The sequence below is a fragment of the Periplaneta americana genome, chromosome 13 (assembly GCF_040183065.1).
Source record: "Periplaneta americana isolate PAMFEO1 chromosome 13, P.americana_PAMFEO1_priV1, whole genome shotgun sequence".
NCBI lineage: Eukaryota > Metazoa > Arthropoda > Insecta > Blattodea > Blattidae > Periplaneta > Periplaneta americana.
In genome coordinates, this window is record NC_091129.1 from 95,292,869 (window position 1) to 95,310,375 (window position 17,507).

Below are 17,507 nucleotides of genomic sequence, written 5' to 3' on the forward strand. Positions count from 1 at the left end.
AACTTCGTGTTATACTAAAAATGTTAGATTTTCTCACCAACTGTACCGCGAATAAAATGTATTCATGTCAGAAAAGATTCAAAATAAAATTAAAATCATTGAATATTCGTTTGTAAAGTGCCAAAATTTACTATTACAGTACATAATTTTAGTTATAGAATTGAAAGCAACAAATTGTATTTGCTACTTCTGACATTAAAAATGAGAATTCTGAATGGATATTGCAAGTGAACATTGCCCTCACATATGTCAGTAAGACAGGAAATTTTAATTTATTTATATGCAATATGAATACAAAACTGTAACAGTATGGAAAGAAAATTCTTCGTTGAAATGTAACAGGCCTCGAGCTTAATACGAAGAATGTTCTATTAGTGGAAAACATTGCTGTTTTATTATTTTAATCTTAGTTGCTAGTTAAATATGGATTCTCAGATCGGACTCATGACAACATATATAATCATATGAAACACATGACTGGAATAAACTGACATTAGTTTCGCATTTTTCTACTACAATAACAGACTAACTTCTATTAATGAAATCCTGTCTTTTTTACTAATCATCCAGTGCACATAGACGCAGAATGAATAAGCTAATAACATTCTCAAATTCAACATTCTGCATATTTCTTTTAATTTCTAAGAATGCCATGACTTTAATGAATATTATAGAAGTTTCGTAATGTAATAATACCCACGAACTCAGTAGGAATTTTCCACAAGGAGGAGTGTTTAGAGCCAACAGTAGAATATCATTTTCTCAGCAGTAATGTATTCATAACGTGAACCAAGGATAAGCTTTCATAAAAGGGGATAAAGAGCAATTCACTCTCCCACCTCAACGTAATTGCAAATAAGACCATGTATACGAAAGTTTCATTGTCCAAAATTATTAAAACTATTGCTATTACTGTAATATCTTTTTTTCGAAATGAAACAAACAGACTGAAAAGACACCTACAAATGATCGAATTTCCTGACCAATTATGGTTCATACTTACAGATTCAGCTTACAGCTAATAACGCCACTTTGATTTTCGTGAAAATGTGGCAAATTTCAGCTCTTTCGCACATCCCAGTTAATTAAAATTAAAAAAAAAAACAAGTAAATGGCATAAAAATGTATAGGCCTACTTTAAAAGAGACGATAAAAACATGATGGAATTCTATGTCAACACCAGATATGATTTTAGCTGAGCAAATAACAACGTAAAAAGTTATACTGCATTTTATGAAGGTACGTGTACGAGAACAAAATGGCAAATTCCCTTTTGTAAACATACTGAGTCCCTAAAGGAAGGCAGCAGAAAATTTAACTACAAACATGAACCAAAAAATTCGGTTTTGTTAGAGCTAATGGTTATAGTGAATTAATTTTTCGTTTGACAATATTATCTAATTGTTTATATGATATGATATATTTATTTCTACAGCTCTTATTTAGTAATGGGTCGCCATCACATCTTTGTATTCGTGTTTCCCATCACGTTCTAATTACAATAAAACATACAAACTTTCACCGACGTGTGCAGTCATCTTATTTTACCTTTACTACTCCTATTATTATAATACTGTACATACTCTCAATTTATTATCTAACCTCTCACCTTGAAAACTTTCCCTTCTATCTAGTGATCACCTCACCACTTTTATTGTTTACTTACATAGAATTACTTCCTATCATTTAAAATTTCCCCAATTTGTATACTATCTTCTACCAGTAGGCCCTACTACTTAATAGTAACCATTCACTTTCATCTCAAATTTACATTTACTTCTACCTCTTCTCACTTCTGTCATCGCTCTTATCTCTTATTTCTTTACTAGTCACTGAATCACATGTTTATTTATTTGTTCATTTTCATCCCCGATAAATGTTTCATTAGACACTATTATTGCAAGTCAATGCTCAACTCAACCTTCATTTGTAAACTTAAATTGAAATACTTCCTCTCTTCATATCATTTAAATTTCCCTGATGGTACACTGGACTTAGCAGTCACTTCCTATATTAATAACCTTTCACTATCATTTCCCATTAACAAATACTTTCAATTTCCTGTTGTCACCTCCTTTATCATCTTTTACTTCTCTGGACACTACTTCACTTACTCGTTCATACATTTTAACCTCCGATTATTTTGATAGTCACTATTACTGATTGAACACTTAATTGTTTCTATGTCTTTTTCCACTCTTTTATCGCTTATCCCCTTAAGCACCAACTTGTAGACTGTAGTTCTGCGGTCGCTTATTTCCTCCTTTCTTCCCCTCACAAGTAGATGGGCTACCCAAATCTTCTTTACTTCCCCTCCTTGTCGATAATTGTTTATAAAATACTATAAAATATGCTCTGCGGTACTTATTTTATAATACAGTAATATTTTCGAGAAATAATCCATATAATCCATATAATTGAAACCTATTTCTGCTTCACAAAATCAAAACATACTCGTACCTTCACAAGAATTCATACAGTAATTACATAAAACTAGAATATTTGCCTGATGAAGAATAAGGACCAGCTTAATTCAAAATCTGCACGACACATTAGTGAAATTAGTAAATTGAATTGTTTCATAATTAATTTCATGTATGACTTAAACAATACCTTATTAAGTTAAACAGCAATTAAAATCTGATTGTATGAATTCATAAATATCAGTTGTGTTAATGGGACATATTTTAAGACATTTTACAGCCGAAATAATTGATCCTACGATCAGATTTGAAATTTCAGCCACTCAACCATCTGAAGTGAATGAAGAGAAAAAGAAAATCTACTAGCCCACGATTCAGTACCTATCAGCGAAATGCAACATTGAAAAAAATCACAGTTACCGGTCTCTTCTTCGGAGCAAGAGGCACCATTCCGAAAATCTCTGTAAAGTGGAGGGAAAAATACAAGCTGAAGAGAGATCTTCAAGATGCCATCGTCACCACCATAATAAAATTTTCTGTATCGATATTTCGCCAGAATCTTTATGGTGTACAATTTAAATTGTACTAGGTTCTATTTTTTTCTACATGTCTTAATCTCTTTTGTTTGAAACCTGCTTATATAATTTTTCATTTTAAATTTTATTGTGAGCTATTCCGTGTCGCAAGGCAAACCCAAAATATTGGGTCAGACTAATAAATTAAATTAGTTGATATGTTTGCTTATTACATATTTTACTAGAAACATGGGTTAAGGTTTAACAAGTCTTCAGACCTTACTAAAATTATTACTAACCTTCATAAGGCTCTTTCTTTTCTGCTTGTACCAGTTCTTCAACTGATTCCGATTCCTGAAATAATTCACATACAGCATTAACCTGTAAGTCCTGTACACAATATATTACACCGTGCATAAAAGAGTGTTTACATGCATCTAAGTTTAACCATCAGTGGGAGTTTTTTCCCTTATCTCTAGAATTACAACTTAGTCAGTTCACGATTTCTGTCTACAAAATCACTTATCAACCATTAACCACAATCAACCTGAAATAATGTTGATCTAACTAATTTCTGCAGTAGATAAAGTACCATTAGATGGCTCAATAAAGAAATACATTGTTCTAGTCAATTCGTGTATACAGTATTATATTACAAATAAGAGAAAACTTCACAAGCGATCTTGATGTTCTAACGTGCAGTCTTTCAACCATGCACACATACTAAACCAGTAAACAATATTCTGAGTACAAATGTCCCCGATAATCAGTACTTAAATTTCTACATTCAATTACATATGATTGTACTAATTGAACTGTCCCTCATGTTGTCATGTACAAAGATTGTACTAATTAACCTGACCCTCACGATGTCTTCCGGTAGGCCTATCTAAAATTAGGTGTGATGAGTGAATTCCCTAGCAGTATCTTAGCATTGAAGTTGTCTTGAGATCAATATCTCACAAATCTCTGTAGATATCGTGTATCAGTAATCAATTAATAAATGGACACACCCTCTAAAAAGCAAATATGAGTAGTACAGAATATAAGTGATATGATCACCAAATGCCTATGGATTGGCTCGGAGAAGGACAGGGCATTTTATTTTGGCTAAATTTTTAAATATTTATGGCCATGGTTGCAAATTATATAATTTACCTGCACGAACAAGCTATCAAGGTCAATTATAAAGGAAAACAAGGGTAATGAGGAAGTTATCTGTCGTGTAAATCTATCTGGAAAAAAGTGCCTCATTATGAAATAAATATGGTATGATTACAAAACAACTTATCGTCTGATGGAAATGTATAATCGCTCTTCTATAAATACACAACAAATTCAATAGCTAGAGAGTCCTTCCACAGAGGAAGAAGTATTGTCAATTATTAAAAGTTAGAGCTTACCGTGGATAGAAACTTCAACGAAGCAAGAAAGTCGTATATATTACGAGACCGGTAAGTTTCATGTCAGTACATTTTGTTCATAAAGATTGTGTTTGTGTTACTACACCCAAGGAAATATACTGATAATATTTAAAAGTTTTTACTCAAGTAATGACGTTATAAATAAGAACAAATTTATCAAGAAATGGTAATTTTACGAAACCTACTGTAACTTTGATATTCATTATGATTTTAATGGGTTAATACGGGGTAATCGTATTCATTTGTACATTTATTTTTTTTTTTTGGAGGGAGGAGGTAATAAATATTCCTGCAGATAGGATTGCATACAGATTTGTCAGCACGTATGTTGCATGACGACACATATTTTGGGTAAATAATTATTTTAAAATTTCGTTGTACTTTCTCATAATTATGAATATCGCATAGTTGCCAAAGATCACTTAAGTTCAATGAATGGTAGTTAACAATAAAATAAATCGAACAGCATAAAAATTAACTTAGTACCAGTACTGGTACCGGTAGCTGGTGATTTTTTTTGACGGGAGAAATGTAGATACAATATCTTATAGGATGAGAAAAAACTATAGGAGATTCTTGAATGTACTATGTTATATAATAAAGTAGACTATATAAGAAGAGTCAGCCTTACTGTAAGGCAAACAAGATGGTTGTTTAGGCAAACCATCTGTTAAGAATCCTGTGGGAGTTTATAATACAGTACCGGTACAGTAATTTGTTGGAAACTTTTGTACATTTCCCAATTTTCCAATTTTTAAAACATCTGAGATACGAAAACTTATGGCTCAAAAATAAGAATTTTCTCAAATCCTCGTGATTTCTTTATATCACCCCTCATGAAGAGACATGATAATGAACTATTACAGTTCTGCAAGCAACTATAGGAACTATATTGAATCTTACATAAGAATGGTAATTTATTATCCATTTGCGTGCCGACAGTGGTGGAATAATTTGATTCTGATTATGTGTGGGAATGCGTTTTCACCCAACACAGATCCGCCATAACATGTCAAACTACTAATCGTAACTGATAGAAAATTTTTTTTGTACATAAAATATTATTACAAGATTTTTTTTCCTATGCATACATTGTTAGATTAATTTAATTTATTAAATGCACATTATGGCATCCAATGTGGGAATGCAATGTCTATAGGAAAGTCTATGATGTGGTTAATGTTTACATTATTTATTTTTCTTAGCTGTCATTAAGTTTAGTTACATAATCTGACAATCAGTAAACTCCGTCATAGTTGTTTGAAGGACTAAGAATTTTGTACCTTCAATGCAGATTACTTCTGAATCGCCAAATCAGATCATAACTTGTCTGCAGTGTGTTTTAATGTGCATAATGCATCTGAATTGCAGTAACAATTCGTATTACAGAAACTTCAGTAAAAGAATATTCTCAAAACTGAAACTGATAAAACTTACTGACGATCCATTATGTCAAGAGAGAGAATTTCAGCTTCTGTAGTTGAATATGATAGTGCTTCAAAATTAGATTATTCTTTAGTTGCTAGCATAGCGAAATGCAGCCGCAACTCCATGTCTTCACAGCGAATGTTTATTACAGTCTAGATCAACAACTTAATTAGCATAATTTCCTTCACAACAGCCTACTGAATGACTTCAGCCAAGTACTGGTACTCTCAAAGGTTAAAGTATAATCTATATCTAAGTAAAGTAAATTATCCACAACAACCATCTGAACATATCTGTTTTAAATTAAGGGTGGTGACGAGTGAAATTTTGGTCATTTTCAGTCAAAAATCGCATTTTTGTTTTCTTGTAAAAAAAATTAATCAGCAATTTCTTCTTTATATGTTGAGCAAGTTTTAATGCTCTGTGGCGTCCGAAAGCATAAAAATTACGCAATATATAAATGGCTGCATCCTTCAACTTTAATTCAATGCAAATTTTACATGCTGTTTTGTCACACTTTTTTTTTCAGCAATTTCGTCAGGTTCGAAGGCTCTTACAATCTTGATGCTAGGAACATGAAATCTTTACTGCATGTTCTATATATTGTGGTTAATTAAATAGCACATGGATTTTATGATTAAATTAATACTTTTTAAAATAAAAAATGAAATATTTATTGCAGCAATAGAAAATTTCTATTTTTAGGTACGCAGTGGTTATAAAAATTTGTTCCTCCTTTTGTAGTAAAGATATAGGAAAACTAATGCGTGACGTTTTTCTGAATATGCCACTGGAAAAAATATTGCAAGCATTTTACTGAAAAACTGAATGACACAATTTGCAAATTTTCAAAATATTTTTGTTAATAATTCAGAAACTAATTGACTCACGAAAATAAAACTTCACCACGTCATTATCAATCACACAAAAATCAAGGCCATAATTTGAAAAATGTAGAAAACAGAAATTTCGCCCCTCTTAACTAACACAACTACAGCTGTTAAAATTTTCAATATAACAATTTACAAGTAAACAAATGATACCAGTTCTGAGTTTATGTTTACGTTCAGGTAAGTATCTCTGTCAAGAGCATAAACTAAGATACACGTTATTTGTCTACAATAAATCTATTACATTCTACAAAAAAGAAGAAGAAGAAGAAGAAGAAGAAGAAGAAGAAGAAGAAGAAGAAGAAGAAGAAGAAAGTAGCAATCACTTCCTATTTAGAATAAAGATTTTAATGTAGGATACTAATCAGACTTTGCCAGATTTTATTTCATTTTTATTTATTTAGTTACTGTACTTATTTTTGCATGTTGAAAGCCATGAAAAATCCCAGTTAATTTCCCAGGCATTGGAAGCTACATCAATTTAACAAATTCCTATGACTCAACCACAATTATTCGTACCTACACTCCTGCAAAATTAAAATAACACTTGATTCACTTACCTTCATGATGTCCTGTTCATCATACGTTATGTCCAGACTAGCGTCTCTTCTTAAGGAAGCGTCCCGTGATGGTCCCAATTCTTCTTTTAAGTTTTCAAAGCCTGACTGGTCAAGCTGAACTTTAGCAACTGCTCTATCCATTTCATCTACATTAAATATACACTGTTGAACTATGTCATCGCGCCCAATTTTTCTTAGTGCTGTCTCCAACACATTGCCTAAAATAGAAACACGTAGGTATATAAAACTGATACAAATATAACAACGTAAAAACAAACTGAAGATCACTGGAAGGAACAACTGGAAGATAAATTTTCTTGCTCCAGTCTGAGAATTTATTATTATGAGTTTATACCTGTCGCTTTGTTCCCAGCATGTTGAAGCCATAACCTCAACATAACCATTGCTTGTTGTGCTACGCTGCTCGGGCATTCCGACTTGACGAGATTGATATCTGACGTCGTGATTCCAAGCTCACTAGCCAGGGGCACCCAGTCCTCTCCAAGTAAATTGCTAATGTCTGATAACCGAAGATCTGTGCGCTGATATGTTGTTTCTAGGCGACCTGCACAGAGAATTTTGTGATTGGAACTTAACTTGGTAGGTACATTTATTTCTTAATATTTAAAAACTTATGACCACACAAAACTCACAGTGACTATTCTAAAATAAATTCCAAACAAAGTTAAAGAAAAGTAAAATATTAGAGTTGAGGAAATCAGAACAGCAGCAGAAGAAGTAGCTACATACCAGTATGTTATCATTCACAACATTTACTTTTATAAACATTTCTCAAAATGCAATATAAAAATGAGGTTTTTTTTATATAGTGTACAATAGAATGTTATATGTTATTGTGAAAACACAGAATTAGAATTCATATCTATGAATTTTAAATTTAAATAATTCAGTTTGAAAGTGTTAACGAAATTTTAATTACTGCTACTGATAATTTTAATTGCTTTTCTCGTCACTGATAGTAAAAAAATATCAATTACCAGGTATGTAACAGATGGGAAAGTAAGGAAGTTTCATATTTTAAACATAGTACAGTAAAACCCCGTTCATCCGGACAAATTAGAGCTGACAGTTCCTGATTAGCCACAGACCAGATTAAGAAATAAAAATAACAATATATGTAAATAAAAATATGTATAGTATAAAAGCATAATAAATACTATGATATTACAAATTATTAATAGTTTCCTTTTTTTATTTGAAAACTGTCTTTTTATGTGTTTTGTCGAACATTTCCTTCAGTTCAAGCTCATACACATGTCTCATTGCAGAAGTTTCCTAATTGTCAATTTGTTAAATAAAATATATCACACAATTCAAGTGTTGTTAAACCTCACTTAACTTCATTTTTAGTATTCGAATATCAGTAGACCTACCTTCATTTTATGATGCACCATCAGTCTCCAGTAGAGCAATGGAATGCAGATTTTTTGCTCGCTCTTATTTGTTCGAAGATCTCACATTAGAGAGAAAGTTTCCTTCCAGTGAAGACAGCATTAAACCATGTTGAATTATGATCGTGTGAAAAGAGATTCGCAGGAAGCAACCGGGAATCGTTTAAATTTTTACTCGGAAGTCCACATAGCCTACAACACTTTTTACTGTGACTTAATGAGTAACATTTATGTTCTGTGGGACACTGAAGGATCAATCAATCAATCTTCTTAATGTATCCAGCTGTTTGCTGACAACATAAAGTCCACTACAGTCTACTCAGTTTTTGTTTTTTACTGAAGGATAAAATAACAGAATAATATTTATGTTCGTTCTGATTCATCATTCTATTTACTATGTTTTGTGCTCAATTTTACTTTCTTCTATCATTTCAAATGTTATATCAATTAAAATTAATTCCTGATTAAATTTCCAACTTCTTTACCATGTTAATATTTAGGATTTACCTTGCTTGACTAGTTTCGAAGTCTTGTGCTTCATTGTTCGAAACCTAGTAGACTAGGCTTTGGACAATGAAGCACAGAACTTCGAAATTAGTCAAGGAAGATAAATCCTACATATTAACACGGTAAAGAAGTTGGAAATTTAATCAGTGATATAAGAGCATTAAAAATGTATACAGAAAATGAAGAAAATTAATTGCATACAGGGTGAACCAAAAGTAATGTCATTAATGTCAGGGGGTTATTCTTTGAGATATTTAAAAAAAAAGATTTAATACAATTTTGCTTGTGTTTGCTTCCTTTCCGAGATAGAAATTGTTTTATATGAAACATTTCATAGTCTGTTTTGGGAAAACAATTCTCAATATGCTCAGTCAATTTAAGAAAGCAGTGTATTATGATAATAAAAGATAGAAAGAATTTTAGTTTTGTCCTTTAAATTTGCAGAAATTTGATCAGAACAAATGTAACATTTTTAAATTCCTTTTCAGAAAGAAAAGTTACTTTTGTTCGGATCAAATTTCTGCATATTTAAAAAACAAAACTAAAATTCTTTCAAGCATTTATAATCATAACACACTGCTCTCTTAAATTGACTGAGCATATTGGGAATTCACTCAATGGCTTTCCCAAAACACGATATGAAATGTTTCATATAAAACAATTTTTTTCTGGAAAAGGAAGCAAAAACGAGCAAAATTGCATTAGACTTTTTTTGTTGAAATATTTCAAAGAATAACTCACTGAAATTAATGACATTACTTACGGTTCAACCTGTATTTTTCATCTTGTATACCGGTACTACATGAAACTTAAATAATTTCTATATTAAATTATGTCTGTGGATCAAAAACAGAATAATACAAGAATAACAACTGAGAGCAACAAAATTAAATAATGATTTATGTTCATTCTTTAATAAATTATTTTTTCCACACATCACTTTTGAGGTCCAATGGCTTGCTTAATTTATATCCGTGGCTTAAATGTTTAGCCTCTACAACATGTCTAATTTCTACATCCATGTTTACAGGGTCAAATGTCACGAGTGTGTTTCGTTCGTCTCCAGCATCACTCACTCTAGGTTTAGTGATGAGCAATAAGGCCTTGAACACTCACAGCATCTAGTGATTTAATAGCCTACTACATGATCACTTTCTCATGGTCGAGCGAAATTAGTAAATGCAGGGCTCTAGTCTCTAGTCTTATTTATAATACCCACAATCTCTCCATTCATTATTTGATAGCCTGGTCACCTTCATGATTGTCGAGATATTTCTCAAACACTTTTACTATGACAGACCTCGTCTACTCTTAATCAGTGCATACGGTGGTCCTTGACTTCAAATTCTAGACTCTCGAATATGAACTATAGTATATGGTAACTTAAGCTTCGTCTAGTGAGAGCACAGTAGTTTGATTTATTTTAGGGTATTCCTGTGTCAAATTTATTTTTATTCTTCAAAACGCTTGTCCTGATTAAATGACAGCCAGTTTAACAGGGTCTGGCTTAACAGAGTTTTACTGTACATTTGTCCAGCATTAGTACCATCAATTTTGCGTAAGAAGAAATTAGAGTTTGAAAAGCTGTATAGTACAGTGGGTACATTCACTACAAGGCAAATATAAAGTGCTTCTTACCTAGTCCCCCGTCTCTCAAGAAGCTGTACTTCTTGTGCAGGGCTAACAAGTCAGGTTCTGAAATTGTTGACTCTGGCAGGATTGTTTCTGGTAGGACAATGTTAAGTATACAGATTGGCTGCTGAGGAGGTTCTCCTTTCGCCACCTGCCCACAAGACACCAGCGCTCAGCAACAATCCCATCATACACAGCGCAATAATGCGCTCAGCAACAATCCCATCACAAACAACGCTGCTCAGCGTTGTCTCACGTCATTTTACTTACCTTAGGTTCTCTCATGAAGAGTATTCTCCCCACTGTATCCGCATGAGGATCTTTAACGCGAACAGTGAATGGCAGACGGTTTTCTCTGAACGCTCGGAAGCCAAGTTGAAGTTGGTCGCCAGATTTTGTTACGGGAACCAAGTTACCAGCAAATTCTATATACTGGGGTTTTCCTTCTAGAACCTGCATCACAAATACGCGATGATTTATTTCTAAGTGTTTGTATCTAGTTCAGTAAGAGACGTAATTAATATCCAATGTAAAGCAGCCCTATTTCATAGGAAGTATATTACAGTTATACTTTTAAACAATGGTTAAATGACACAGATTGAAAAAAAAGTACTTAAACAATTCATCATATGAAGTATGTGAATTTTATACTATAACATTGTCTCTGAAATGTTTTAGTCAATGGTGTATGAAAGTCATGTCACATATGTTCAGGTAAGATGTTAAAATAAATGTTGGACACTGAAACAGAAATTTTCTGACTACAAAACAGAGGAAACAAAGAACTAAATAACAAATCAAGGAACAGAACAAATATCTACCGGCATATCAACTTAATTTCAATTACAGCAGAAGCGGATGATTGGAATGATGCCAAGATGTAGCCAAGGTACATTAAAATACCACATTTTTTGCAATGTATAGATAAATCATGTGAAAATGAATGGAAAAAAGAAGAAGCCTTCTACAGAAAATCCGAACATACAGTCCCTAACTCAATGAATGATGGAGAATTGTAAATTTTCCTCCATCTCCATAAAAAAAGGAATAAGAAGTCATAAAATTATTAAAAGTTGAAGACGAGGAAGAAGAATAAGAAGAATAAGAAGAAGAATTAAGGATAAGAAGTAAGCTAGGTCTATATCAGTAAAATGCAATTCGGGTATTTACGTGGAACTTTAGTATTTCTCACGTCTTCATCAGCCATTAATTTATTCAGTTTGTACATTGCAAACTGTATGTTTTCATTGCTCAATTTGATAATCAGGTTCCAGTCACAAAAATTATCAATAAGGCGAGGAGGCAATAAATGCTGCAACTTAGCCTCGGAAATATCAACATAATATTTTATTCTCGAGCAGAGTTACTAGTTGTCACGCAGTTTACAGTGTAAGTAGTTATTTAAGGCCTTCTTTTAAAAATGCAAGAATATAACGCCTGGAAATATAATATGTTTTCTGTATTTTTATGCTATTCTATACACAATAACAATAAATACTAATAGAGTATTACTGAAAATTTCTCGCGTCTACACATAAAATAAGTACTACAGCAGTAATAGCAGCATAGGCATTAAGGATCAATTCTTTCAAAACAAAGAAATATTTTTTGACCCCGCCATCAACTTGGTGTATGGCCACCACTTGGGACAATACAAGACAGTACAAGAATCTTTCTCACTTCTATGAAAGGTAAAATAAATATTCAGAAATTATCTTTTCCAACTGCGGCCCATGATATTAAAATTTGGAAAAACTCTAACCTACTAAAGTGGAGACATAAAATATGATCTTAACAGTTAGAACAGTAACAAATAAGCAGTCAGAATAACAGTCACTTGTCATTTGACAATTGAACTCTTTACTGGTTTGTAAGTCAGTTCTCATCTCCTCCTGTGCTGAAAAGTGGTCTACAACAATTTAATTCATGTCAGATGATGATAACCGCCATTTTTTTAATCGAAAACATGCAAGTCTAGGAAGACAGCATTCTTTCCTTGTATCCATTACATGCTTTCACTCAAATATAGAAATACCATTCTGCTTCTTCAGTGGTCATCAGAATGGTCATTATGATATATAAGTGTTTCATAGAATTAAGAGAAGAGATGTCAAGAAGGAGAAACTCAAAAGTGACAGAGAAGGAGTCAACTGCCAACTGCCCGTTTTCAATATATATCCAGCAAGGTTCGCCTATGCTACATTTCCTCAAAAACATTTTCACATTCTGTAGTCTAATCAACAATTTAAAACATATTTACCACAGATATCGATTACACAGAGTAATTATTAATGAAAACTAAGCATCCATGATAATAATAAAAATATTTTCGTTGATCTTTCCAATGAATGGGTTTGTAAACACAAACAATACAAGAACAATGTACAGACACATAAAGGTATTTTAAGAAAAATGAGAAAAAGGACTGGAAATAGCATAGCAGAATTTATCATGTATAAAGTGCATAAAGTCAGAATGTTTAACATAGAAGTTCATAGGATATTATTTTCAGAAGAAATAAAATATCTACAAGAAAATGTAAACATATTAAGTTGGGAAATAAAATTAAGAATTAGAAATATTATGAAATCAAATGATGCAATTTTAAAGGAGACTGAATTAAATATGATAGCTGTTTTTTTAAAACAGAAGAAAATCATAGGTATAAATTAATGTGTTAGTGAAATCCTTAATAACGGAACAAAAAAAAACATCACGAGGGTCAAATAAGGATAACTTACAGAATCCAGAACAGTAAAATGCACTTCACAGAGCCAGCACAAACAACGAAGTCAGTATGCGTAAATGCGCATATCCACGAAGCATGGCTGCCTCACGGTGCTTGCTTCGCTCACTGTCAGTGGATACCGTGCCTCGCAATAGTGCACAGCGGCCTTGCAAGGGTGCAAGGCTGGCTCATCAGTGAAACAATTCCAGTTGGTTTTGGATGCAATCAAAGGTGCCTCGCACTGATGAACTCACTCTGCATAAACTTTTCGATGTTAACTGCCTCAATTGCAGTGCACCAACTGGTGGCTCATTCTACTTTGCGTTCTTGCCTTTCCACCAAAAGCACAAACCACGAGGCAAACAACAAGCGAGACAGCCATGAGAGGTGGCTATGTGCAGCTGCCTCGAGGATACACACTTTAACGTAGTCATATTAAAAGCCCAGATAAACATTACAAGGCAAATATTAACAACACTTTACTCACCTCCACATCTCTGCTTTTTGCAACTTCTGTGAAGTGTTCCTGGTGTTCGAGAGTTTTATCCTCTTTGTCGTCTGTCATACAGAACACCCTGAGTCGAGCCTCCAAAACATCCACTCGTTTCGCAAAGACCACAAACCTGTCACATAATATAACCACCATGAATGCACTCGACCATAAAAGTGCAGGGACTATTGTGTAACGTGATGTCAAATTAGTATTAAGGCAACGAGGACGCCAAGTGATCCATTAATTGCTATTGTAACAGAAAATCTCTTTGCTGTCTTACAAATGCCGGTGTAATATTCTAGAAATTATAACAATGTACTAGTATACAAAATGAGAGAAGAACTATTTAAAATCACTAAAAAACTGCTTCGAGTTGTGTCTTCAAATCATAATCATTTAGTTTTATTAGTTTCTTTAAGTATTTGTTCTACTTTTTAACAGTTTTCGTCAGCATTTTCGAACTTACTATAAATGTTTAATAAGTTGACATCACTTTGTATTGTTGAGTATTTTAACACGTGTACAATATTAACGATATGAAGTTCTTTGCATCTTAACACGTGACAGATATGTGAAGGTTAAAAGGTTCCTGACTTCCAAGTTAATTTAAAATTAGAGGCTTGAGAATGTGAATTAAAAGAAAAAGTTACAAGCGTTCATATTAGCCCTTAAAGTTAAGGAAAGCTATGTTGCAAAGAGATAGCAATGACCACTTTGCTTAGTCTGCTGCGATCTGGAAAAAAAAAATTACATTTCTACTATGAACAATAATTCTTTTCTTCTTACATTTTTACTTTAATAACCATCTTAAGCTGAGACAAAACACATTTCTTGAACGGAATTAATTATATTGTTAAATTAAAACACGCTTCAATTTTTTTACTTTACGAAATATTAAACAAGTTCGTCGTGTTATAAGAAAATAATTTTCCAGATCGTTTATAAAAACACTTACAATATGTCTACACATTTGCTTCATTCCATTTTCTCATGTGTTATGTCATATGTTTTTCTATCTATCTTTGATCATGCTCTATGCTAGCACCTATTGCTATAAGACAAATTTAATTTTTTATAAATATATACGAAATACAAATTCAGAATTTGTACTTATTGAAAGTACATGGCGGTTTATTTGAAATCATATTTTAAAATATCTTTCTTTATTATTTTGTTTTTCATATAGAAGAAACAGCCTGAGTACTTTTTAATGTCACATTTTACTATTTCAAACTGAAGGATAGTTCTTCTGATTAACTATGCCTCAATCGAAAGTTTTCTGTCAATAGAGTTTTAGAACATAAAAAAAATATCTGTAATATACCTAAAGAGAGATAAAAAATTAAAAATATATTTGAACGTGAGGTAAATAAATATTTAGCTAAACTACAAAGACTATTCAGAGTCATTCAGGTAAAATGGTAATAAAAAAGTAATGATACACATATATAAAATAGCAATGTAAATCAAAGTATTCGGAATTTTATCCACTAGAAATCTTGTGGGATCTGTTAGGGTTGAATTATGGTATATTATTGGTAAGAAACTGTCAGTTGACATTCTGGTATCTACCATTTTAGGTCACAAATATCCAGGAATTATACAATACCTTATCTGTACATGACACAGTAAGCACAATCTCAATTCAAAAGAATTATTATGTATACGGCTTTCTAGTTTAGTATCCAACTGTTCTGATCCTTCGACATTTTGTCTCAGTTATGAGGTCTGGAGAAGTTATTTTGTGATATTCAGCAGCAGTGATATAAACGGTAATTTTATTAGTACCAGTAATAATAATAATAATAATAATAATAATAATAATAATAATAATAATAATAATAATAATAATAATAATAATAATAATAATGATGATGATGATGATGATGCTGGAACTCCATCACATGGAAAAACAATGAAAAAAGAAGCTGAGAAGATATTGAAATATAAAGATCTGAGCAACTGAAATGAAATTCATGTAGAACAATAAACCAAATATAACACTATTAATTACTGGCTCAATTCGTAATGTAACATAATTCACCTCAACATAATTTGAAAGATGTGGGCTACTCGAGAAAAGCAGCATTACCGATTGCAAAAGAAATAGTTCGTCTTATTTAGCTATATAGGATTTTCTGTAAATGTGTTTTTGCACATAAGTGTTTGAACTCGAATGTTTAAACGCTGTATCACCAGATATCTTAGAAGCAAGGTATACCTTGGATCCATACAAATAATACGCTATTTGTTAATGGTAAAATAAATTGAAACAAAAATAATGTTTAGTTTCAAATATTAAATTACTGAATAAAAATGATTACCTATTCTCTGTCTCTTAGACCTGACTAGCAATGTATTGCCCATGCTTGAAGTCGCTGTTGAACACGCGGATTGTAATATGTGTAGAACCATTATTAACAATAAAATTCACAGGTGAAGTGTTTATTTTTTTCATATCTAATAATTCTGCAGGGTTATGTAATTTTTAATATAAACTTAATAACAATGATGAGAAACTTACGCTCAGTTTGCTTCGTGCTATTAACAACTCTTCATAACAGTGTTTTTTTCCCTCCAGACTTATTAAGCATTTGAAACATTATCAAATTACTAAAAACTAAACACTGGTTATTGATCAAACCATGCTATAATTGCTCTCTCTTTTAACTCAATCTTATGTAGATATGTAGTAGAATGCTGTAGCAATTCGAGGAATGAGCTCGAATAAACATGCGTCACCTAAAAAATCGTAGAAATCGACGTTGATTTCGAGCACAATCACACACAAACACATATATGCACACAGAGGTGTATGCAGGGAAAGGAGGCATTGGAACATACTTGCCCACATTTTTAAACGAAAGCTCGAAAAGACTTTTCGTTTCTTCTCTCGGAAGTTCCAGTTTAAAAGGGGCTTAATGAAATACAACATCTATGGGCAAACCAATGATTTAATTATGGTAAAATTTAAAAACCTGAATGACATGCTTTTTCCCCTTACCTCATGATGGTACCTTGATATGCTATTGTATACATACGTGTGAGTATGTATGTGAACATAATAATATAAAAAATTAAACTGTAGTTGATTATAACTTATATCCTTACGAGTACATACAAGATGGAATACATGATGGTCCCACCTCCACAGCCATCATTGCATAAATTTTTCATAATCACCTACCTATCATCCCTCTCAGAAATGCCTGGTTAGTGGAAAAAATTAAACAAATCCTCATAGAATCATCCTCTTACCCAGCAGTGGAGGTTACGTTAATAATAATAATAATAATAATAATAATAATAATAATAATAATAATAATAATAATAATAATAATAATAATAATAATAATAGCAAACAATAATAAGAAAATTATGAGAACAAGAAAGACTGCGATAACAAGAAATAAGAAAAAGAAGCAGGAAATTGTGATTATGTTGAATGCTATCATAACCATGACTATCAGTAAGAACAAGATGGTGAAAAGGAGA

The 17,507-nt window shown here is 32.1% G+C and overlaps 1 protein-coding gene across 27 annotated transcripts in view; it reads right to left on the reverse strand.

Moving 5' to 3' along the window:
* The window catches only part of LOC138712124 (ankyrin-2-like), a 512,384-nt gene that overhangs the window by 212,069 nt on the left and 282,808 nt on the right, over positions 1 to 17,507 (reverse strand). For all 27 annotated transcript variants that reach the window (XM_069843559.1, XM_069843553.1, XM_069843566.1 and 24 more), the window contains 6 exons: positions 14,007 to 14,142; positions 11,062 to 11,244; positions 10,798 to 10,942; positions 7,596 to 7,805; positions 7,241 to 7,458; positions 3,238 to 3,292 (listed from right to left, as the gene is read on the reverse strand). In XM_069843559.1, coding sequence (XP_069699660.1) covers positions 3,238 to 3,292; positions 7,241 to 7,458; positions 7,596 to 7,805; positions 10,798 to 10,942; positions 11,062 to 11,244; positions 14,007 to 14,142 — 947 coding nt within the window. The remainder of the gene's footprint in view (positions 1 to 3,237; positions 3,293 to 7,240; positions 7,459 to 7,595; positions 7,806 to 10,797; positions 10,943 to 11,061; positions 11,245 to 14,006; positions 14,143 to 17,507) is intronic.